The 25,584-nt window shown below is 40.2% G+C and overlaps 1 protein-coding gene across 15 annotated transcripts in view; it reads right to left on the bottom strand.

Annotated features, from left to right (window-relative positions):
- DMD (dystrophin) overlaps positions 1-25,584 on the bottom strand; it is a 1,047,400-nt gene that overhangs the window by 46,854 nt on the left and 974,962 nt on the right. For all 15 annotated transcript variants that reach the window (XM_050333288.1, XM_050333286.1, XM_050333290.1 and 12 more), the window contains 4 exons: positions 18,393-18,467; positions 11,369-11,570; positions 7,877-7,962; positions 5,139-5,296 (listed from right to left, as the gene is read on the bottom strand). In XM_050333288.1, coding sequence (XP_050189245.1) covers positions 5,139-5,296; positions 7,877-7,962; positions 11,369-11,570; positions 18,393-18,467 — 521 coding nt within the window. The remainder of the gene's footprint in view (positions 1-5,138; positions 5,297-7,876; positions 7,963-11,368; positions 11,571-18,392; positions 18,468-25,584) is intronic.

Here is a 25,584-nt window from a genome sequence, read left to right on the forward strand (position 1 = left end):
AGCTGAAGATTTTACATACAGGAAAAAGGCTGAATTCATACAGTTCATATCTGAACCAACAAGATCAAGCTGTAAAGAATATTAATGATTCTTCTCTTGAACACATTTCTGTGCAACTCCCAATTTTTATGGTAATAACAGAGTGAATCATAAAGTAAAATTCATAAAGGCCTTTCTAGCTTACAAGTGACAATTTGTTATGGAGGACATTCAAATTCATTATGTTCCAGACATCTGTTTTTCAGTATTTACTTTGCAGAAACAATGGGGGAATAGGAAGTTGGGTGGTGTTAGCATCTCTATGCAATACTTGGGAGTTGAGTTTTTTCTCCTTCTTCTTCCAGCTAGTAGTTTAAAAAATATTCTGTGCTATGTTAACTGCCCCTAATATGAAATACGCTCCAAAATACAGTTGGGATTTTACTCGAACAAAGTGATATGTTTTTGGACTAAGTCAATCAACAGAGCAGAAATTTCTGATGGCATTTTGATGAGCTATATTCTGCTTATGTGCAGTGTAGGAAATCGACTGGAAATAAATCAACATTGTTAATTTAATTGTGTTTTTCATCTGGGATGGAAAGCTTTACATTAGCAAATGGCATTTTGGACAAACCAAACTCAGGAATGGGACTCATATGACTTGTTAAAGTTTAAAAGTGCAGAGCAAGCCAGTAACAGCAACCTTGTCTCCCTAGAGTCAGATCTAACCCTGCTCAACCTTGTCTTCCACTCCCGTATTACACCTGATTGCATTGACTAGTCCAGTCAATGTTTTTAATGCTGTGGTCAAGAGTAATAAAATAAAATAACATGAACTCAGAAGTGAATTAGTGTAGTTTTATATCATCCACACTTGAACAACACCATCCAGCTGATCCCCATTCCCTAAACCATTTTAAAATAGCTCTTTAAAGCAGTTCACTTCTAGGACTCTTAAAGTCTGCCTCCAAAGTCAGGCACAGGTTCACAAAATCCTGCTGAAATAAAACCAGAATTGCTGCTTTATGACATTTACAGCACAGCAGCTTGAGGAAGGATTTGCTAGTTCCCTTTGGCCAGCTCTTTCTTGTCAGAGCCAAGAGCAGAAGAAATATCCTATGAATAGAAACAAGGGCTGCCTGAATCTCTTAAGAGAGATGAAGTTCATCAACAGTAACACTGTGTTTGTAAGTTATTTTCATATCGACCCGTATATAACTATATATAGTTATTTGTACATAGTATTGGTATTTCTCAACTGTTCAAAAAATAAAAACAATAAACAACCTCAACCAACTCCTCACAAAACGACTGTCCAACCAATTTGAATCAAAGCCCTTATGGCCAAATTCACTATTAGGGTCCTGACTCAGGATTTACAAAACCCAAATGCCACCTAAAAGGACATTTTGGCTTTTATTTGTCTGCAAAAATACAGTGGATTTGGACACAGTTAAGTCATTTTAGAAACCAGGCTGATCTAGCCTTACCATTGATCAAGTACAAATCTAGGAATGCAGACTATACAACAAAGAATACTAAAATACTTTGCTTTGTCAAAGTGAAACTAAAGAAGGTTTAAAATACATGTATGAATAAACTGCATATATTTTACTACTCCTTAGCTTCATCTGTACTAGTTTTTAAAACCAAGTACTCTAATTCAAGCACATCCTTGAAAGAAAGCATACTTTAGGTACTTTATAACTGAGAACCAACTATCCAATATTTTATTGAGAAATGGCAAGGGACATTTTCATCTGAGTTGTGCTCTGCTATCACATCATATTTCTTACAAGTCCCAATGTCACAGTAACTCATCCAAGACAGTGATGTGAATTCCTAGATCCTGTTTACACTATATGAGGAAAGCATATTAATAATTTTCTGCTGTGATTAAAACACTGTGCATGTGTCCTTCAGTCCACATCATTTCCCTATCCTGTTTACTTAAAAAACATACCCATCACAGAAGGGTGAAAGGGAAGTCCTTTCACACTGCAGCAATACTGAATTCACTCAATTTTTCATGGATCTGTAGATTGCTTTGATGCATTCTGAGCTTAAGCTATAAACTATAACGGTCTTCAAGTGGTCACTGGATTAAGCTCCTTGCTCTCAGTTAAAAATATTTCTTCTTTAAAATCTCAAAGCAGAAATTACAACCCTCTGCCCCAAACAGGAAAGACGAGTCTCATGATATCCTTCTCCTCCCAGCAATTATTACCAGCACCTTCCTGTAAATGAAGAGAACTATGGAAAGCACAAGTTAGTGCTGGGGGAGTGAGAAGCAGCAGGACAGCAGCAGCCCTGGGATAAGAGGACCCAGTTCTCAGGAGTAGCAGTGGGCAGGCTGATGCCAACAGCAGGGCTAGGCTCCTCCCTCCCCAAGCCGCATTCCCAAGGACTCGAACTTTGAAAAGCAGGAGAGATTTCCCCTGTTATCGCTGGGAACTGTAAACATCCCCTTTTTTTCTGCTGTTGGGAAGACAGACAAGGCCGTTGCCAGGGCACTTAACCTAAGGGAGCTGAGAGAGCCATTTCTGAGGCATGCACTTGTTGCAGACTCTGACACAACTGCAATTTATTGCTGGCTTATCATCATCAGAAAGAATCAAAAAAAAAAAAAAAAGGAAAGAAGAAAAACCACCCCTAAAGTAAAAACGTCACTCACCGTGGGCATACAAAGACTTACTTTAGTTTCCATGCAGTAATGTAAACTATGAACTCCTACAATATTTTTTTAAAATTATCTCACTTTGGTAAAAGGAAACCACCAGGAGCCCCCTGCAACACTCCTTGGCTGTCCAACTTCTCCACTTCCTGGGCTGCTCCCTCTCACCCCTGCCAGCACCTCTCTGCTGCCCCCCCAGCCTGTGGATCCTGGTGCCCACCATCCTACACTGAAAGGATGTTTCTGTGTTTCCCTTCTCCCTTTCTCCTGGAAAGTTCTTATTTCTTCCCCCATCTCCATTCCCAGCTGCTCCTTTCTTTCATGCCTCATTCTATCCACCCTCTGTTTCCTTTAGCACTATTAGTCCTACTACTGTTATTACCATCATTGTCTAATGGTGGGCCCTTATTTTTCCACTTCTAATTCCTTCTCCCTCCCCTCCATTAGGCTCTCCCTATGCTTGAATTTCTGCTCCACTCCCTGGAACTCCATCCCACCTATTTTTTTATTTCCCCTCCCACCCCCTTTCTGGCCCTCCTAGAAGACCATCTGTTCTGCTGCAGCCCAGGTCAGAAACTACCCTCCTACTCTGAGAGTTAAAATAAGGCTTCATCCAGAGGAAAATGAGAGGGTGAAGTTCCTTTTACTGGAGGTAAGAAGAAAATCTATTTTTCAGCACAGGTAAGAGAAGGAAGCCTCAGGTTTTCTAATGTTCTGATTTATGAACAGGTCAAGGAGTTGTGCCCAGCTGTGCCTGGGCTTCTTCTAGAAATGCCAGCAGCTGGATGCAGTACAGTGCTCAGCCTGCTGGTATGTCTTCATTTGTGATGACAGTGTTGCTAACTCATTTTAGTCAAATAAACAGTTGTTCCAAGATCTTCCTCCTACTTTATAAAAACTGGTTTTGTGTGTTCCATTACTATGACTTTAATTGTTTAATCCTAGTTTAAACACAGAACGAGAGCCCCCTTTCCCAAAAAACATGGGTTTGCCAGATTCTGAGGTCGCTTTCCTTCAGTTTTTCAACAGTGTTCTTAAGCGCTGTTGCTACTCACTTGGGATAAAAATAGAATCCAGTGAGTCCTAATTTCTGAGGAAGGACATTTGGACAAACTTTTGACCATGAATTTGTTGCAGCATCAGTTTGTGTTGGTGTCACTCGAAAACCCAATATTGAACTCGAGGCTTGAAAGCCACAGCCCCATTACTACACATAGTTTATGAGCATGGGTTATCCACCCAGGACACAGCCCTATAAAACATTCATTTCCAAATGGCATCAAGTAGATATTAGAATTATAAAAGGTCAAGATATGACTGATGGAAACAGGAAAATGTGAATCCGGTAGAATTAGTCTGTTAAAAGAAATTCAAAAAATACAGAAAGCAAATGTCCCATCACAACTGAAGTTTGTGATGATTTTAGAATTAGATTCTTTTCATAGTCACTGTGTGTAAGCAGTCTACTTCCAAGCATTAATATTCATTGAAAACACTTGCTGTGTTTTGCTTACTACAGAACTGAAACTACTACATAATGAAACTTGAGCAGCAGGCAAAAAAGCAAGCAACCCCCCCTTCTCCAAACAAACAAAAAATCCCTCAGGGACAGTCAGGGGATGGGAAAAGAGTTTTCTTCCATTGTAATGTAGAAGATGCATTTAGAGTTAATCACAGACCATACATTACCTCCCCTCCTCTACCTTTTCATTAAGCAGCTGTCTTCATCTTGTGCATTCTGCTGGTAGTTATGATAAGGATGAATAATTCCCATAACTCTCTTCCTCGCCAGATTAAATAATTTACAAGTTTGAAAAAGAGCCTCAAGTTTGCCGTGCACTCCTCAACAGACAGGATAGGAATTCTTTCAGAGCTCTTTACAGTAAAATGGCATTATCCATTCAAGGAGTAGAAGGAGCTCATAGTGCACTCCTCGCCCCTAGACAGCACTGCAGGCAGTTTCCTATCACTCCCCTGGGCATCTGGCTGTAACTGGGATGAACATGCCCAAAATTTAGATTAGCCACTGCTGTTCACCTACATGGCAGCAATAAACAGTGATCTACTGCTGGAAATAGAAAACTGTAAAACCAGGAGCTGCTGTAACAAAGACTTAAACTGATTGCAGGGTTCAATTACAATATAAGCCCTGACAACGATTATCTGCTGTCTGAGCTAATTCAAATACACCTCGTCAAAGGTGTAATAATAATGGCCAGTCTTCACGAGTGAAGATCCGGGGAAGGTCTTTACACCTTCCAGCCTGCGCATTGGATTTTTTAGGTGAGACACAGTGTGCGCGGAACTGAGCCCACCCTTTAATCCTAAGGTTCATCTGCCGGGGCCAAGCGAGCTTGGACGGTGGCAGCGAGGTCCTTAATACACCGACGAACACCACCAATAAACAACCACAATACCCTAATCCTTCTTCTAGATTTTCCACCCTCTTCAGAAAATCAACAGTGAGCAAACATGAACTTACAAACTGGAAGCAGCTTCTGACACTGGGCTCGATGTTGCTGCCCCCGAAGGAGGCCACTTCCCCCAGCTGCCGCGGGATCTGGATGGAGTCATGCAGCAGCAGCCCCAGCCGGCGCTGGTCACAGAAGCCAGTGGAGCTTGCCACTTGCTTGAACAGGTCTGGAGGAAGGAAAAGGAACCCAGAGGTAAAGAATCACTGCCAGGATGTGCCAAAGTAGTGCAGAAGTTTGCATTGTTTCAAAGGCTCACAGGCGCAGTCAACAGCCTTGGTGGACATGAACATAAACATGAACATGCCTTTGCTTTGGCTGCTTCTCTTCCCAAAACCACTGCTGTTTTCCTATGAAATACGCAGTCTAGTGATAATGTTTAATAGTATTACTGGCTTGTATTGCACCCGGGAAGAAAGGTCATTCTAAGGCAGCACCTGTGATGTTATGGACGATAGAAGCTGTGACTCTGTAACACAACTAATCAGAAACAACCTTTGAGCCTCAGCATAGATGTTTTAAAAATATTTTTTAACAGTAAAATAATTTCATGCAACAGAAAGCACCCTTTTCAACTCTTAGCAATCAATGTAAAACTTAGAGAATCCATTTCTCCTTTGGATGAGTTGAAATGATAAACAAGAGCTCCTAAATTTTTATATATCATAATCTTTTAATTCAAGAGAATTTCTAAAATAAAAGAAAAAAAATGTATGACAGAACCTGTCATCCACCAGTAATATTAATATCATATTAATTTTTCACTTCTGAAGTGAAATGTCACTTGAAGCCATGTTCTGTTACTGCAGCATTCTGGAAAAGAATCCTTACAGGATAGAATTATTATCACTTCATAAGATCAATTTAATTTGGTGGGAATTATTTATACTATGTGTACATTGAGGAGCTTATAGAATTTATATGAAGAAGAAAAACCAGCTAGCATTAACTGAAATATTTATTTGGTAACATCTCTGTTGCCAATATGTTGCCTGAATAAATTCTCCCTACTTTTCAAAAAATAAAAGAGCAAAAGAAGTCTAGAATAAAATAATGTTCTTTTTTTGGAGCCACCTTAATATTTCACGCAACACTAGGGATGCAATTATAAAGGTGCTTCAGCACTACTCAAGATAACTTTCCTACTGCTGCTTTGATACCTGTTTTCTTCCAAAGGAATAAAGGAATGGATAGAAAAAAGATTATATTTTAATTACATGAATTTCACTCTTGCAAAGTCTAGTTTTACATAAATCATTTTGGGATGAAACCTTCCATCACCTCTGCGAGCCTGAAGACTTGTGCTCTAACACAACTAACTCTGCTCTGCTGCACAAATGAGGGAAAAAATTGTAAGGGCTGCAACTCATTGCATACTTGCAGCAATACTAACAGCAACTGCACTATGACCTCAGCATGGATGGCAAAGTCAGACCACAGCCTGACAGGCACAATTCCTTCCTCTCTCACAACTATTCAGCTTTTGATTTCCCCATCATTAAAACATCAAGTGTCCTATAACCTCGAGAAGGTTACAGGACACACAATAGGTTATGCATTACCATGCATATACACTGCAGGAGAATCTAAAATATGAATAAATGCTTTCCTTTATAACTTTCATAATCCGCAGTGAAATATCATTTTGAAAAATACCTGTACTGAGTAATTTTCTTAAAAGATTTTCTGAATATTTTTTCACAACACTCACATAGGATATCTAGAAATCTGTGACATTCATTGTGATTGCCCTAAAATCTGATCCAATTATACATATTCACGCACAGACTCTGTTGTTGGTACTGTCTCTTTTCTCTTTAGAGTTCTTCAGCTTTCATTAGTAGAGAATAAAAGATAACAATTGATGAAGAACTGCTATGGCATTGGGTCAAATCCTAAAGGTTCAGTTTTTTGTGTTTTTTTTTAAATGCATGAATGAGCGATACTAGTTAATTTAGCAAGAAAGTTACTCTTGAGAATTACATTTACCAGTTCTTTTTTGGATCCTAGTCTCATTAATGAACTGATTCACTAGTCAGGTAAAAATAAGACTTCTAGTGGAATTTTTTCAAGTATTTTGTCTATTAAAATATGCATAATTTGCACACCTTTAATATATTTTTAATGGTAACAACTATATTTAAACACAATGTACATAATAAGACTGATCACAAAGTGAAAAAACATTTTAAAAAGTTAATATATTTGAAAATAGTGTAATGCAAGTGTACTGTAGACATGCATTTTTGTGTATAAAGGTGTGCCAAACGAGTGGTCTCCAAAAAGGGTTTCTTGTGCCCCAGGGAGTGTTCAAAATAATTCATTAGGTTGCAGTATGGAAATATTTTTTGGTGCTATTAAACAGATCAAGTTAAAATTTTCAAAATAGTGTTTATTCAGTCTTTATCACATTCTTTCTATTGTTTTATTTTTTGTGTGTTTTATAATGCAGACAACATATTAATACACAGCTACATGTATATAATTTATAAATAGATATACATCTCATGCTCAAAAATTTTTTACTGGTAGGGGTGTGATCAAAAATGTTTGGAGACCACTGTGCTAAAATACCAAAAACCTTACTGAATAAATAACTTAAAAGGTGGAACAAATTAACACACTTTGCATCTAGAATATCTAAAACAATGACTTTGTATGCTATTTAAATGTTTACGCAATAAATAAAAGGAGGAACAAAACAAGAATATAAACGTGAGGTAAAACCAAAATAATTACATTGACTTACATCTATATTTATCTTCCAGGTGTGCTTTACAAAGGGATACAACACCAGTTTTGAAGGATAAGACACGGATCCTTCCTGTTCGACCCCTAATGGAAAAGAAACATTGGCTGGTAATACGGTCCATTCATACCACGATTTCTTTACTGCAACCAAGTTCACTGCAGTACTGTGTGCCTTCCTAAATTAAGTCCCACAGAGAACCATGTTGCAGACCACAAGCTGGGCGGTTATTAGATAAGCTAGAAACGAAATATAAAACATGGTTGTGGCTTCACAGGCATAGCTGAACTGGTCTGTACTGTTGTATCCATTTCTACTAGAAATAATTGCTTTCTACTAGAAATAATCCCCTTTGTTCGGACAAAAGCGAGTGAAGAGCCTTTACCCTATGCTTATTTGAACAGGCTTCTCTGTGAACTGCTGCTGAGCAATTCTCAGAGAAGACAAGGTTCCTGACAGAACAGCAAACCAGTCCCTTTGCTAAAGACAACACAGCTTCACTTTCACTAGAAATGTGACGTAGCAGTCGTTTTTAAGAAGTCTTTGCTTACTGTCTGTCAGCCCTGCCCTGACTTGTTTGAAAAGGCAACAGGGAGCCAAGCACAAAAAGCAGCCTCTGCCAGCAGGATGCAGCGACAGAGACACTTGCAAGACATTCAGGTGAATGATGAGACTTGCCTAAAAATCATGGCAGGCAGGGAGGCATGGCAAGGCAGTTATGCCATTAACACTGTGGTGTGGTTTCTGAGCTCCTCTTCACCGCACTCAAACCTGTGCTGTGCAGCGCCATGGGCTGGAACACTCACTCCAGTCAGTCCCCCCTGCTGCCTCTGGTCAGCCTCCCCCTCACACTCAGTACTGCCTTGTAACATGCTCATGCTACTACTTTTGCTTTTTAATGTGACTGTGAGAACAACATCCTCCTCTGAGCTGCAGGCAGTGCAGCGACAAACCTTCACATCTTCTCTCAGTCATCTGGTTTAACTCTATTTACTTCCAGTTGCTGGATTCGCCCCCAGACTTTTATTTCTGATGGCATTTCAAATTTGTAACATCTATTGCAAGCGAAGACATATACAAAATAGGAAGCTAGTGCCTAAACCCAACATTTTTGAAGCAGAGCCTTATCAACAGCTTTGAAGCATCACCAGTCAGACCACCATTGGGAGTAAGATAAATCATACAGAGGTATGCCATGGTCATGCATCAGGCTGCACCATTCCACAAAGATGCAAGTTGTCTTTTTAATCCTGTGAAAGTGTTGTGGAGCCAGTGGTTCTCATTTACCCACACATCTCCCCTGCAAATCCTAAAAAGGTGCAGACACAAACTGGTGAACAAAGCCAAATTTAGAATTTGCTACCTTTTACTAAAGAATCTTTTGTTTTCCATCATGAATAAGCATTTGTTGTTCACCTATGCTTTCCACACTCCACTCCTCTTACTCCTCTCCCTCAAATCTTTTCCAAATTAATTATAATCTGTGCCCTGAGAAACTCCTCCTGATGAATACCAGGCTCATGCAAATTATACAAGAGAAGAATGTAGAATGATGATTTCTCTGCAAGGCATATTAAATTGAAACTTGTATGAATCATGAGTTGTTCAGTTCACTCTCCTCTCCTCCCAAGTCAAACCAATAATTTAGCATGCTACTGCAAATGAGCATGAGTGACTGATCAATTAAAACAAATCTGAAACGAGCTGGATTTGCAGAGATGTGCCCATAATTAGATCAGTCATTGACTGTGAATTTGATTAATATCTTTACAAATGACAGTTTTCAATTATAAGAAAAGTAAAGATTCAGTACATTTAATTAAATGTCTCCGGTACTGCTATGCACTTCGGTTGATCTCTGCCTATTAAGTTTACAATGAAAACTAAACACGTGCAACCCCAAGGTCATCTCTCTTACCAGTGTAATTCAAACTTGAATTTAGGTAAAATAGCTACAAGCTTTCCTCATGCATAAAACACCTCTGTGTTTCATTGTGTCCTGCAATGTGCAGCTCCCTAGCACACCCTGAGAATTGCCTGGAGGCAGACAATTATAATTTCTAATGTTGTACTTGCAGTACAGTGCAACACGAAGAAAACCAGACTGGACATGGCAAAGCTAAACCGGACGGTTCAGCTTAGGAGCAGCCTGTGGAATGACCTTTAGTTCCATCTCTGCTTCTGATGTGGCTGATATAGATTAACACCCCTAGCACATTTTTTTGTTTTTCACAAACTGTGTGTCTTCGTTTATATGTTATTTATGGTTGATGATAACTCAGGAGTGGATCAGAGTTCTGTGAAAGCCAAAGCAGATTAAAGAAATAAAACCTGGCTCTTAAATGAATATAGCCCCATTCTGCACTGGTACACTACAAGAAATATAATGTAATCTGGGTAATCCATTTCACAGGGTACTGCAGCTGCTACAGAAGATGCCACAAACAACTGGCTTATTGGAGGTGATCCCGTAGAAAAACAGGATCTGTACAAATCTGTATTTTTGTTTTTTGCAGGTGATCACTGAAGATCCAGTGCTGGATGGAACAACAATGTTATGCCACTTCAGTATTGTTCAAAATATCAATGGAAATACAGTAATTATCCCATTTCTATAGGTAAATGTTTATTCTACCAGTGATGAGCATGTCTGGCTGCAAGTGGCTGACAAAAACCTTAAAAGTGCAAGCCATAGACTTACAATAACTTTTTTTTTCACTTAATTCACCAAATAAAAATATAATGGCTTATTCTAAAACTAGATTACAAATGTGTGTTGGAATCTGCCTATGCACTGTGAGCAACATCATTAGCCCAATGAATAGGAAACCCCATAAATTTTCTTCAGGTAAATTGAGTCTGTTGTATTTACACTTATGGGTACACTTCTTAAAATTGAATTTTGATTTAAGTATTTCTCAAATCTCCTGACTGCTAAGGGTTGTAAGCACATCAGATCAGAGATGAGCCTCTTCCATCTTTGAACAAGAATGACAGATTGAAAACTATAGAAAATTGACATATTTGAAAAGATTTAACACCAGAAGTACAGATGCGTACAAGAGTTTATATGATGATGTTCATTCTGTTGCTTCTTGATAGTTCTCTTGAACTTCTTTATCTAAATAAATTAAAAAGCCACACAAAGCCATGACCTACTGAGGACATGCAGTCACAGAATTGGCCTGAACACACAAATTGGTCCAAACATAGAAGCTTAAAAAGTTCTGTTTTCCAGCTCTCTCACTGTTTGGCTTAATAAATCTAGGATTGTAAGCCTAACCAAGGGCTGTATTGATTCAGCTAAATGCAGCCATTAAACCATTAGACTTATTAGGTTTATTAAACTTTCACTTCAACTACCCCTTTTTTTCAGCTCCAAGCCACCCACGTGCTAATGAGGCAGAGGAGCTCGTTACCCCTTCCCCCCTTCCCCACTCCTGCTATCGGGAAAGCTCCCAAGCACCCCAAGTCCAGAGCACCCAGACATACGTGTCGTAGACATTCAGCAGCCAGTTGAGGCACATGTCCACACAAAGGGGAACGGTGACCAGGTTATTGTGCTCTTGTTCCAGTCGATCGTAAATGGTGGTCAAGCAGTTAATGATCTGCAGAATATCCATCGGCTGGTCATTTTGTTTGAGGTTGTGCTGGTCCAAGGCATCACATGCAGCAGACAGACTCAGGAGATCCACTGTTAGAATTAAAAAAATAAATCCCAATAAAGACTGAAGAGAAACAGTGGTTGTATTACCCTAAATGTAAATAGCACTCTTTACTTAGCTTACTGGTTGGGCCAAAGGACGTCCTCTAAAAGTCATATACAAGATTGGTTTCAAGACTCCTACAAATGCACTGTTTATTCAGCTATGGCCTTAGAGACCAGTGTGTATCTCTTTCATTTTTAGCTGTAAAGTACCTAATAGGATCTTGGATCCTACGGAAACATTACACATAAATTACTATGTAAGTAAACATTATATATTTCATGCTTTATATTCCTACAGATAGACAGGCTAATATTTGATTACTGCATTCACCAAGCATGCTCTCAACACAGTACAGGTCATCAGCTTTCCTGAGATATGCTGTCCATTTCTTACAGAAGTCCAGGGATTTCAACTGAACCAAACTCCACAAGGAATACACAAACAAATAACAACTGAACTGTGATTAACCTCTCTGTTACTTTTTGCTCTGGTGAGAACAGGGAAAAGAAGGTTCCAGAAACATTAAATGGTCTGGTTTATTATTTCTTAATTACATTTATCCATTTTTAATTCTGAAGAGTATTTACAGTTATAAATACCTTTATGACATTAAGTAAGACACATTTAAATATATTAGTCAACATACAATAGTTTTTTGTCACAGACATTTAAAAACTTGGTTTTCATTCCAATTGAAGTCACCTGCGTTTTGAAATTAGGATGTCCAAGGTAAAACAGCTTTTAACCCTGCATACTAATATCACCAGCAGCATCACACTTAGGGGGACATGAAATTATGGGATGTTGGTTTACAAAGTGAAACAGGAATAAGAACAAAGGAAATCAGAAAAAGGACAGATCTTAACACAGGTCTTCCTGCTGCTATATGAAAACCCTTTGCAACTCCTTGCACTGAATTTCCAGAGTGTGAGCAATGGGGATGTTAAAGCCCAGATGCTGTTAATCCTGCTCATACCACGAGCAGTCACAAAGTGTAGCATGATTCAATATGACCCAAGGGAGTAGCATCTGGTCCAAAATGAACTGCCCAAAATCATCCAGGAAATTCTTCACAAAACTGGAAAATGAACTGACCCAACTGCAAGACCAGTTTTTCTTTCACTGGAACAAAAATGTGCTCCTTGAGTTCTGGTAAGCAACATCTTAATGTCAAAAAACCTCCATAATGTGCAGAAGCTAAATGCAGAACACCATACAGGAATTTTTTTAGAACTTGATCCTGCTTAAAGGCACATTTGCCAAATTCACACTTGAGTATCCTATTTTACCAGGGATGAAACTGCCCCTTTGATGTCCCAGTGGGAGATCAGAAACACCTTAGCTGCCCACAGGGCTGATTGGTTATGCTGCATGGACAGTATGCTGGGATTTCATAATTGCCAAAAGAATTTCAGGACTATACCTTTTATTGGAAATCAATAGGGACTTACTTCTGCTACTAAATCCCTTAAGCACTTCTGAAAATTTCATCCTCTGGGGCCTGACATACCTAGTGCTAGACTGAATAAGGAAAGCTTGGAATGCTATCCCTATTATTAAACCAAGAAATTTCACTTTGATTCTACGATTTTGTGAAGGGGTTTATTGGAATTTTAGCTTTTTTTCACATTAGCATATAGATATTTATTAAAAGAAAGTATTTTGGAATGTTATGTTTAATCTAGTAGCATACAAGGTATGTCTATTCTAAGGTCACTGTTATATCCCACAAAAGCATCAGATCCGTTTCTGACAGTCTCAGAAAGATGTTTTTCTTCTAAGAATTTATTAGTCAAGTTGAAAATAGAGCACAGCCCTCTCAACACCTATAACTCTGAGCTTTAGACTGAACTCTCAGTTCCTCTGAGACTACGAATCAACGGTAATTAAATGAACCCCTCAGGCATCTGAGTGACAGCTTAATTATATATGCAGCTACTGCTAAACATGGGTCATTCCACTTTGTGAAAGCTTTTCCCACTAATAAGCAGCATATTTTGAAAAGTCTTTCAGCCCACTCTTCATCAACCTCCTGTCCTATCCTGAAGTTAATAACACATGATCATCTCCTAACAAGCAGAAAGTGCTTGCCACTGTGCTCCGCTTTAGGGAACCTCTTTTAAAGGAAAAAGGAAGGCTCTGGCCTTGGCCACGTTAAGCTCCCCCTGCATCTTTCCCACAAAGACTGAAGGAATGTGGAGGGGTCCCCTCCCAGAGGATGAAACTATGCATTTCTTTCCTAGAAGCAAATATGGAGGTCCCATGAAAGACCAACTTTCAAAAGACAGGCTGCACAGTCAGATGTGTATTGAAGAGATGACTATTTGGTGCCATTCAGTGATTTGAAAAGCCTTAATTGAAATAAACCATACCACTTAATACTTCGCACTTTTCGTGGGTTATCTGCCACTCTTTTACTCTTTTATATTTAAATTCCCAAAACTGACTCCAAAATTTGTGTAAGCAGTGGCTTCTAGCTTATTTTGAAGTCTAAGTCCTTTATATAAATACTTCTTTGGCCTCTAAGGCAATATAAAAAATGTTAAGATGTTTGTAACAAGACATCAACCTGTGGCCAAATTGCAGGAAAAGGCTAAAAGACAACTTAGAATAAGTAACCAGCTGAAGGACAGAAGTGACAATTTATAGGCAGAAGAAAGTACACTGTGGAGGGCACAAGCTCAACTTAGAGAAAACTCAACATATGGCTGGTGATAAAAAGTATTAATGGTCTTCCCAGAACACAAATCATCTCCTCTGTAACCTGCTGCTGTTGGTTGATACAGTAAAAAAAATGTATTTAATATAGCCTGTATAAAATTAAAGGGAAAAAGACCCTTAACAGAAGTTCTTGGACATTTTCTTTTGCTGCATCTCCAAGAAATGTTTGAAAATACATCTCATTTTATTTAGATCATAATGTTCTGATGTGGTTTGCACTCGAAGATCAGATCTTTAAAAGTAGCAAAACAAGAAAGTCATCACGCTTTGATGTGATTATCAAAGAAAAGCATACATTAAAAAAAACCCTGGTGCAATAGCTACACCTGGCATGCTCACAATAATTTTGAAGGCTGGGATGATAAGAGTCACATTAGATTAGATTCTTCTAAGGTAACAGAGTACACAAGTATTTATTTGTTAACGATTGTTATTTTCTATATTCTTCTCTAGGTTTAATATCCTAGTGTCTTAATGTTCATTGGGCTGATTTACGAACTGAAAATAACTCAAGTTAGTTCTTTTTAAAAAAATGTTTCTATTCTTGTTACTGAGAAATAGGCTGAACCTTTATTTCTGCAGGCCTTCTACTGTGCACACATTTTTAGAGTGCTCCTCAGTAGACAAAACTGCTCTGCTTTCTATGAAGCAGAAAAGAATATATAAAATCCTGCAATTTTAAAACTGAAATGAACAGAGCTGAAAGCTGCACCTACTTCAAGTGGGATTTTGGTTTTGCGTAGGTGTAGGAGCCCTGAAATCCAGCACTGTGCTCCAATTCTACTAGTGCCAAAATGCAGGAAAAGAATTTTGTAATGAGTTGAGTTTTTTTTTTTTTTTTTTAACTAATTAAACTTAGTTCAGAAGCGACACTGAAATGATAGAATACACAAATACAATGATGGTGTCTCCAGGCAAAAATATTTGTAAGAACAAAGGCTGCTAACCAAATTCCTTAAATACTTCTCCTTAGATACAAGTATGAAGAATGTGCTAGAGTAATCAGTGTCAGCGCCACTGCATGTCTCTAAAAGCATCAATTCTCTGAAAATTTACCTAAGTGTAACCTCAAGAGATGAACTGACTGCAGCACATAATTACAATTCCACATGGCAAAGTTGTAGCAGGTTGACTGACCCTGGCTGGATGCCAGATACCAACCAAAGCTGCTCTGTTACTCCCTTGCTCAGCTGGACAGGGGAGGGAAAATACACCGAAAAGCTCATGGGTCGAGATAAGGACAGGGAGATATCACTCACCAGTTACTGACACAGGCAAAACAGACCCGACTTGGGGGAATTAACTGAATTCATTACCAATCAAAGCAGAGCAGGATAACGAGAGATAAATCTTACATCTTAAAAACACATCCCCCAACCACTCTCTTCTTCCCAGGGTCAATTTCACTGCCAAATTCTCTACCTCCTCCCCTGCAGCAGTGCAGGGGAACAGCGGGAACAGGGAATGGGGGCTGTGCCAGTTCATCACATGTTGTTTCTGCCATTGCTTCCCCCTCAGAGGGAGGATTCCTCACACTCTTTCCCTGCTCCCGTGAGGGGTCCCTCCCACATGTCCTCCATAAACTGCTCCAACGTGAGTCCTTCCCACAGGCCGTAGGGCAAAGGCCTGCTTCACAAACTTAATTTTCTTTTAGGACAAGGTAACCCACCTAGTTGACCAAGCAAAAGCACTTGGTGTAATCTTTTAGGATTTCAGTAAAGCTTTTCGTCTCTCAATATTCTTCTGGACAAAACGTCCAGCACACAGCTGGATAAACACATCATGTGGTGGGTGAGCAGCTGGCTCCCGGGTCAAGCACAGAGGGTGATAGTGAATGGGATGACATCAGCCTGGTGACCTCTCCCTAGCGGGGTTCTGCAGGGCTCCATTCCAGGGCCAGTGCTCCTCAACATCTTCATAAATGACTTCAGTGCAGGACTTGAAGGTATACTAAGCTTGTTGATGACACTAAATTGGGAGGAGCTACTGATTCCCTTGAAGGCATGGAGGCCCTGCAGAGAGACCTCAACAAAGTGAGGGCTGGGCAATCAACGAACTGCATGATATTTAACATGGACAAGTGCTGGATTCTGCACCCGGGATGGGGCAACCCTGGAGGTACATACAGAGAGGGGAATGAGAGGCTGGAGAGCAATGTCATGGAAAGGGACTTGTGAGTTGAATATGAGTCAGCAGTGCCCTGGCAGCCAGAAGGGCCAACCATGTCCTGGGGGCATCAGGTCAGCCAGTCGAGGGAGGGGATTGCCCTGCTCTGCTCTGCACTGGGGTGGCCTCACCTTGAATACTGTGTGCAGTTCTGGGCACTGCAATATAAGAGAGATATTAAGCTCTTATAGAGCATCGAAAGGAGGGCAACGAAGATGGTGAAGGGCCTGGAGGGGAACCTGTATGAGCAGTGGCTGAAAACAATTGATCTGTTCAGCCTGGAGGAGACTGAGGGGAGAACTCATCGCAGTTACAACTTCCTCGTCAGGGGAAGACGAGGGGCAGGCACTGATCTCTTCTCTGTGGTGACCAGTGACAGGACCCAAGGGAATATAAAGCTGTGTCAGGGGAAATTTAGGTTGGATAATATGAAAAGGTTTTTCATTCAGAGGGTGGTTGAACACTGGAACAGGCTCCCCAGGGATGCGGCCACAGTACCTAGTGGCAGCATCAGGCCTGCCAGATTTCAGGAAGCGTTTGGACAATGCTCTCAGGCACATGGTGTGATTCTTGGGGCTGTCCTATGCAGGGCCACGAGTTGGACTTCAATGATCCTTTCAGGTCCCTCCTAGCTCAGGATATTCTATAATTCTAATACAAATAAAATGGAATGCAAAGTTTTGCACTTCCAGTCATAAAAACCTGTTACGAGTTACACTTGTGCACTGCCAGCTAGTGAAACTTGCAATTCCAAAAATTTTAGTTTCTTACTTCATTGCTGCACTAATTATGAATATTTTTCACTGCATGTCACTCCTGTGTCCTTATACCAGGTTTCCACAGTGAGTGTGGCAGAAGTGCTGTACCATGGAAAGATACCTCTATTTCTGATCATCATAATTCCTTCTTTGTCACTGCATTACCGTTGAAATCTTTCATTATGTTACAAAAGTTGTCATCTATTTTTTATTTTTTCCTCTTTTTTTCCCCTAATTTTTAATACATTCAGAAATTAAGTCTGTTCTTTAATGGAATTCACCCATGCTTATAAGCCTAAAAGTAAACATACACAAAAATACCGAGGTTTGACAAAGTTCCAGAAAGCATGTGAGCACAAATCCAAACTTGAGATAAATCAACAGTTGAGACATTTGCAACTGTGTCAGACATTTAACCCTGTAATTAAATGCCAGATAGTGAATGTTAAAATATTTTAATAATCCTCACAATTGGACTGCCTAATAAACTGCTTGTTTTGGCAACTGACTGGCTTATCAAGAAAACTCTGAGCAAATTATTTAGCTATCAAGTTACAATAAGCTGAAAAGGAAATGTAACTCTAGTGACAAGTAGAATACCATACGGCAGTTGGGAGAATTAAGGTGTTAGAACATGCACACCACTAATGTACAGCTGATGAGAGACTTCTCAACACAAACGAAAGCTGGGGAAAAATGAAGCTAAATGTTTATTGTGATGATCTCATTTAAAGGCAATAACCCCTCAGGGCTCAAGATTCAACTTAACAAAACATTAGCAACTCCAGTTGTGGAGTGATTATTTCACTCAAGGCTCTCAATGTTCCCAACATGCTACAATTGTGTTCCTTTCCCCTGTAAAGCTGTGGCTGACACAGGACGCTGTGTAAAGGTAAGAAATATGCAGGGGATGTTAACTTTTGTTTCTGATCCGCTGCTCTGTCTTACAAGGGACAGGTCTGCATATCCCCAGCACTTTGGTTTTGCAAGGACCATACAAACCGAAGGCAGCAAAGACCCTTCAGGTTGGAGGTTTCCATGCACCAGGCAGAGCAGGGGTATGTGTGGGAGCACTTTTCTGCTTCTGAAAGCTGTGAATAAACTTGTGCATCAGTCATGAAGCCTTCCTGGCAGCAGGTGAGGCACAAACAGATTACTTACGGCAGAGGGCTTTCTGCAGCCTGCGGAGTTTCATGGCAGTCCTGTACGCCGAGAACCTGACGTTGTTCAGGTCAGCTGTTGGGGGGCAATATCAAAATAACAGATCAGCTTTACACCTTACAAATAACCAGACTCACAAAGACGTTGCTAAGTTGAACCACAAGATTATACTTATTGGTTAAAAGAATAGAGGAAAAAGTTCAAAACTCTATGGGCTAAAGCCCTCAAATCTTGACAATCAACCATCCAAAAAGAAAACACTAAATCCTGAAGTGTTACTTCCTTTCGTTCAAAGGCACTGAACTTAAGTGCACTTGAAAGCACAACATCATAGACTGTAGCCCTGTGTCTGAAAATGCCACAGAGCCTTTCACACCAAAGGCACTGTGAGGGAGATAAGACCCTGAAACTCCTCCTTGTCTGCCTAATGCACCGGCCAGACTGAGTGCAGGCAGCCCCAAGAGAAGAGCTCTGCCCAGGAAAAAACAGGTGACTTTCAGCTACTGCTAGAAAAAAACCCAAAAACAACAAACCAAACAACACCAAAAAAAACCCCTTAAAAATTTCCAATTAAACCTTTGTGCTTTCTGCCTTAGCAGGCCCCAGCCATGCCCTGAGATGCAGAGTCTTCCTGGAGAGAAGCCAGCTCACCCAGCCAGGTGAGTTCCCAGTTCCCACCTGCAAAACGGCAGGGAGCTGGTAGGCTGGGGCAGCATTCCAGGGAATGGCACTCCACTAGGAATGCACTGTCTCGCATGACTTTTCCTAGAGCTGTCCTCATACACCTAACTAAATAAGAACATCAGCACAAGCCCCCACTGAACAGTTTAACCACGACTTGCAAAACCTCCCAGGACACTGTAGGGACAAAGACGCCAAACCAGAGCAGAGAAGCTGTTTTCCAAGGGGCACTGCCAGTGGCTGCACTGGGAACCAAGGGGTGGGCAGGGGACAAGCTTGTGCACAGCCAACCTCACTGCTGGAAAACCAGTTGGCTGCTGGAACGCTCCTGGTCCTGTCACCTACCCAACTAATTCCTAGGCACAGACAGTCCTGTGCAGCCTAGGGATCATTCCCAAGGGATTGCTTGGCATCTTGTAATTTAAGTGTTTTCTAGCACAGAAATGCACTCACTGCTTGTGCCAGGCAGTTTCAGCACCCGACAACACTGCTGAGTGCATTTAATTTACTGATGAAACCCATGGAGCCTAAGGAATTAATGATGGGAAATTGTTTAGAAAATTTTAACTACTATGTAAATACAAAAAGAACATTAGGAAAAAAAATGTAGTGGCTCAAAATAAAGGTCTGTTTAGCTCAATAAGCTGCCTCTAAGCCTGGCAGACTCTTAGAGAAAGGATGAAAAACAGGGAAACACAAAACAGTTCCTTGCTGGCATATGAGCTGAGGTGCTATAAAGCTGTTTGAAATGTGGTAACTTGGGTATAACTATCCCAACATCATTTTTAATGCTGTACAGGAATAGGCAGCAAAGGGAATATAGTCTCAATTACATTAATTTTAATTAAGCTGTTCTGAATGAGCTATATGAGGTATGATAATTCAGTTCTATATACCTTAATAAAAGCTGTGGAACATTTCTGAAACATGTCTTAGAGCAGAAAAGAAAGTTTCAGCTTTGTATATAATTTCTTTTTCTTTGCACAGCTTCATACACTTTTTTAATGGGCAGTTCTCCTGTGTATTGCTCCTGCCAGCTCCCTCTCCCTCACAGTCATCCTAACAGGTCTTTCTGTGGTGTAGAATACAACGAGCAGTTTAAATAAAGCCACTTAATTTGTCATAAAGAGAAATTAATAAAGCAGTCTCTCACAAACATATCATGACTTCAGTTACATTTTGTACCCTTGCTGTAAATCTGCACTCATATTCTGGAAAATAATATTATGGCTACCATTTGACAAAAATGAAGAAGCTTTCCCTAAATTTTCTCTGAGTATTCTGAAAAATGCTTATATATTTATTATTTACATTTTCAGAAATGTGAGTAAATAGATATGCATATTTCAGGCCTCAATCAGGGCAGAAAGCACAATCCATGAAGACATTTAATCCTGGAAGTGCTACAGTTTACATCTATTTTCCTGTATATGTAATACACACTGAATTTATTATCAACCTTAACGACATAGCTGCCAAGAAGCATCTGCTCTAAATGACAAATCAGCAATGTCAGGAGCTCAATTTGGAACTCTCATCTAAGGTTTTGGGAAAGTAGCAGCAATGCTGATCTTCTGGCTCTGCATGTCCAGGCCAAGTGGAGCCGTCACACACCTCCACTCCCACCTCCGCTGCTGTTACCAGGATCAGCCTGTGCCCACTCACTGTCCCTGTGCCAACTGCTCACCTCTGCCTTCCTTATACCACCACCCCCATGCTCCTGATGGACAGCTCTCTTACCAAGGGGTGACAGTCATTTAAGGTCACCAGATCTTAATGATTTCCCTCTTCCACTCCTAATGCCTACAAAACTGCCAGGGGTGTCTTTCCTCCCCTGGAGCTACAAATATGCTGTTCTGTGTAGCAACGAAGGAAGCCCAAGCCCTTCCTAATTGGGTTCAAAACACTTCCCTTGCTGATGTGACCCCATTTAAATGAATCACAGAACATAAGACTGTTAGGGAATGAGACTTGGACACTGGGCTGGGGAGTACTGGATGTAATGTCACCCCTAACAGCGAGGGAGGGGACCTCAAATGAAGCAGCACAAGGCACTGGCTGGTCACATGCCTGTTGCTCCTGCTTGGAACAAGCAGAGGAGGGAGTAAGGAGGCTCAAGCAGCAGTAACCTTCAAAAGGCCCATGGAAATACCAATAGTTCCTCCTTCTGTGTGTTCTTGGTGGGTTTTTTCCTTCCTGGGTCCTAAGGGAAAAAAAATGATGCTATCTCCCTTCCCAAACAGCCCACTAAAAGAGTAAGGACCCACTAAGCCTTGATTCCAAAGCTTTTATCATCTTGGAGCAGGCTGGGGAGCTCAGTGTACCACACAAGTTTTCCTCCAGCCCTTTCCCTCCCACTCCTAGAAAGTATGCACCACCTCGTCATCCGAACGGGGTGGTCAGAGGGCTGAAACGCCCTTGGTGCATTGGGCAACTTTTCCAAGTTGTTTAACAATACTCCCTCTCCTCCTTGCTCAGAAGATAACTTTCAAGCTTTGAACAAAAAAATGTAAATGCTCAAGAGCAGAATCTGTTTATGGTTTGAAACAAAAATGCAGTGGAAGAGCTCCTGGGGCCCCTGGAAAGGAACAGTCAGAGGAAAGGATGGTTAGAGAGTATTTGGTGACATATTTACATGCCACAGCTTTAATGAAGGGGACTTCAGACTGTGGATAGAAATAATACAAATCAGAAATATTCACAGAATAATAGAATCAGCCGGGTTGGAAAGGACCTCTGAGATCATCAAGTCCAACCCTTGATCCACTACAGCTGCGGTTACTAGACCATGGCACTAAGTGCCACATCCAGTCTCATCTTATTATGGAAAGATGATCAGATTGTCAAATTCTAACCTTTTTTGCATAATTCTGCACATTGAGAAATCTCAAAATACAGTGTTCTATTTCTACAGTATTCTAGAAACACCTGCAATTTCACATAGCAGATCCTTTTACTACTGGATAATCGGGTAAAAAACCCACTCATCTGAGAAGTGATTAATGATTCAAATCACCTGCTGGAATATCCCACTGACTACTGACCTAACATTAACAAATAAGAACTTTAGTTTTGTTTTTTTTTTTTTAAATCCTCCCATGCCAAATTCCAGATTTTACATTTGTTTTTATTCTTAAGGAGTCACACCTATCACCCAGACAACAGGTTTTAAGTACGGTGTTATATCTCAACTGCTTTCCAGGGTAGTTCTTAAACAGACTAACCTCCCTACAGCTGCTGCAGCTGCTGAGAGTGCTGAGTGACTGGGATGTTCCATTTGATAATGTACTGTCCTCTACAACAGAGTAATCTCCTTGGGTGTTTAAAAACTCTGGGATGGACCAGACTACCTCCCATCAAAGGCTGGTCACATAATTTGTGTCTCTCTGTAAGGTAATCTGAAGGCACCTCAGAAAGTCCTTTTTACTTTAAAGAGGATTCCTTGTTTATATTATTGTCGATATTATTATAATTGCTTTTTCAATTAATGAGGACAAAATACAGACATTTCACTTGATTTTATGGGCAGCAATATTCTCACTGTCTGGACACCATCTAACTGAAATGAGCAGCTTACATGCTTAAGGTGATAAGAGTAAAATTTAGCAAGTTAACAACTAAATTATTTCAAAGAAATTAGATGTCATCAGATCAAATCCTCATCTTCATTTGATAAGGTTTACAGAGTTCTGAAAGTTTTATTACTCTCAATTGCAAGGAAAGAAAATGTGATCCTAGAGTGATATACCTCGAAACCTGAAAGTCTTACTCAACCATAGCTTGTGACATGCTCATAGACTGCTCATAAATACACTGCCTGTAGTGGATAACCTATTTTGGGTATTACGTGTCACTGTTGTCTTTGACAATGGAGGTTAAAAACTGTTTACTGGACAGTCCTGAACAGACCATAATTCCACTACCAGCCACTAAGCTTTCATGTTTCATCAGACATTAACGGCACTCTTCACTTTTCATGAAGCTTCATCTCATTGTTTCAATAGAGCTGAAATTCCCTGACAGGCTGATAAGAACGCTGGTTTCCTCCTGCTGCCCAAAACCTGTACCTAAATCTTTTAATGATGCCCTACAGTGACATATATTGCCTCTTTAGGAATTGTAATTTTAAAATGCAAATGAGACAAATGCACAAAGGAAGGAAATTAATCAAGTAACACTGCTTAATATCAGTTGAGTCTCGGCCATTGACTTTTATTATAACAATAATTAATGTTATCATCTCCACTGCTTTGACAATAAATAACAGCAAACTGTTATTATACGTACAGTTTAGCCACTCTGCATGAAACAACACAGCATGTTGTACCAGACCTGTCCCACTGAGTGAAAAAAGCCAGCAGTGTCCCTGCAAATTAGCAAGTGGGAGGTACCCAGGACACCACAATGCTTCGGATTGCATCTAGGCCCAGTGGCTGAACAGCTCAGCATGTGCCAGCATCCTTGTAACCAGACCAACTAACATGTAATGTCTTTTCTTCAGCCAGCAAACCCAAATGTGTAAGAAAGGATATGATGTACACCTGGGTTACACCCTGTTATGGGGTTGGGATATGAGTGGAGTTTTCAGTCAGAAAAGTCAGAAATCCTTCATACATGCTAGAGGAGAAGCAGTCATGCTGGAAAATCCTAAAATAAATAAATTTCACTGCTAATACACTTATGCTTTCATTTTCAAGGGATGAAAGCTTAACTTCTACCATTTAAGTTCTACTTCTCTGCCATACGTTTATTGTCTGTTACATGATGCTGAGAGGATGCAATCACACAGAAAGATGACCTGCTCTAGGTCTGACTACTATCCAAGGCTGACAGAACCCAACCAATCCTATTTTCTGAAATGACCTTGAAAAGGACATTAGTGAATAAGCAACCTTTAAAGAAAGGCCATATGTACCATCTCACTGAATTTCAGCAGATATCAGATGATTGATGTATGCAGTAGGCAAGGGTCTTACTAGTACAAACACGGAAAACAATTAGTTGAATTTGAATAAAACCTCAGAGTAAAGATATGATTTAGAAGTTTCTAATAAAAACTGTAATAACAACAAGTGGTAGCATTTCAGAAGGACAAATAAAATGGACAATCCAAAAAGGATGATGTTTATCCATCTTGGTCACTGGGAGTCAGAAGCTCATATTGCTGTAAAAGAGTGGCCAGCCACAAGACCAACACACTAGCTGCTTCCAGAAGCCCAGAGGAGGCTCAGAGGTACCTTCCAGCATTCTCCCACCTTGTGTTAAGCAACTCTGACGTTTCTTTCACATAATCCACAGAGAACTGCCCCCCCAACCCTCCAAATTAAATGGAGAGCTGTCACCAGTGCACTGCACCCTGCAAGGGCGAGGGTGGTTTTCACCCTCGTGTCTTGCCTCAGTGAATTAGGATTGATAAGCAGATGCACATGGCAACATTTCTGACTGCACCCTGCCACTGCAATTACTGTTCAGGGTGACACTAATGCACCTTGAGGAGACTCATACTGACATGACATGGAAGGCTGGAGGAGGGGGACACTCACAGTATGGCACGGCAGACCAAGTCCTCCTGGGCCACCGCAGCAAAGGTAGGTTTTAAAGGCAAAATACCACTGTCCTAAGCTAAGGTGCCTGACATTGAACGTTCATTCTCAGTAGACAATCCGAAAAAAAATGAAGCAACTCCAGAACACTTTCATTCCTGCTCTTCCCGTCTCTCCCCTCATGCAAAGGTCCTTGCCCTCCAAGACAGTGAAATAACACAAATTATCTTTTCAGTGATGCCCTGCAGTCACCATGAGAAAATCTGTAATAGGATTGTAAAAGAATGGTGTAAAAACAGCACATCTGCTGCAGAGGAACTACTTTTGGAAAGAAAAGCAGCTGGAGCAGTTCTCTACTTGGAAGATTTTCAGAGGGAAGTTAGAAGAAAATGGGAGTGGCTCATAATGGTGTAAATACAAACCAAGGGATGTCTGTCAGCCTCTGAACCTTTGAGACTCGCCAGTTTTTATTACCTTTCCTATTTCAGCATTTATTATTCCTCTGTTTCTGTAATTCATATATGATTCCTTCTTATTTAATCTATACCAACATCTACTACCTGTTGCCACTTTGACTAGACATTAAACAACAATTAAGTAATTCAATATAGACTTTTTTTAATGTAACTTTAAGTAGCCATAACTTTAAATGAAGAGTGAAAATTGTCCACCTTGAGCAAGGAGTAGATGCTTCATTAAAAATGATAAAATGCTACGTTGTTTTAAACAATGAAGAGCAGTCAAGAACAAGCATTTTAGTATCTTAAAAGGAAAAGCTTCTGTTAAAAAGAACAGCCAGTTGGAAATTTTTGCTACACATATTAAATTTCAAATGAAGTATTTCACAGTTATTACGGATATCTTTATAACCAGCCATGTTTCAGCAAAGGAACTCAAAGAGAATTTGAGAATACTTCCTTCATGGGCAGATTATTTTACAATTTCTTCCTATGGGTTCTTCCTGCAGT

The sequence above is a fragment of the Myiozetetes cayanensis genome, unplaced genomic scaffold (assembly GCF_022539395.1).
Source record: "Myiozetetes cayanensis isolate MyiCay16 unplaced genomic scaffold, myiCay2020 scf5-8, whole genome shotgun sequence".
In the NCBI taxonomy this organism is placed as follows: Eukaryota; Metazoa; Chordata; class Aves; order Passeriformes; family Tyrannidae; genus Myiozetetes; species Myiozetetes cayanensis.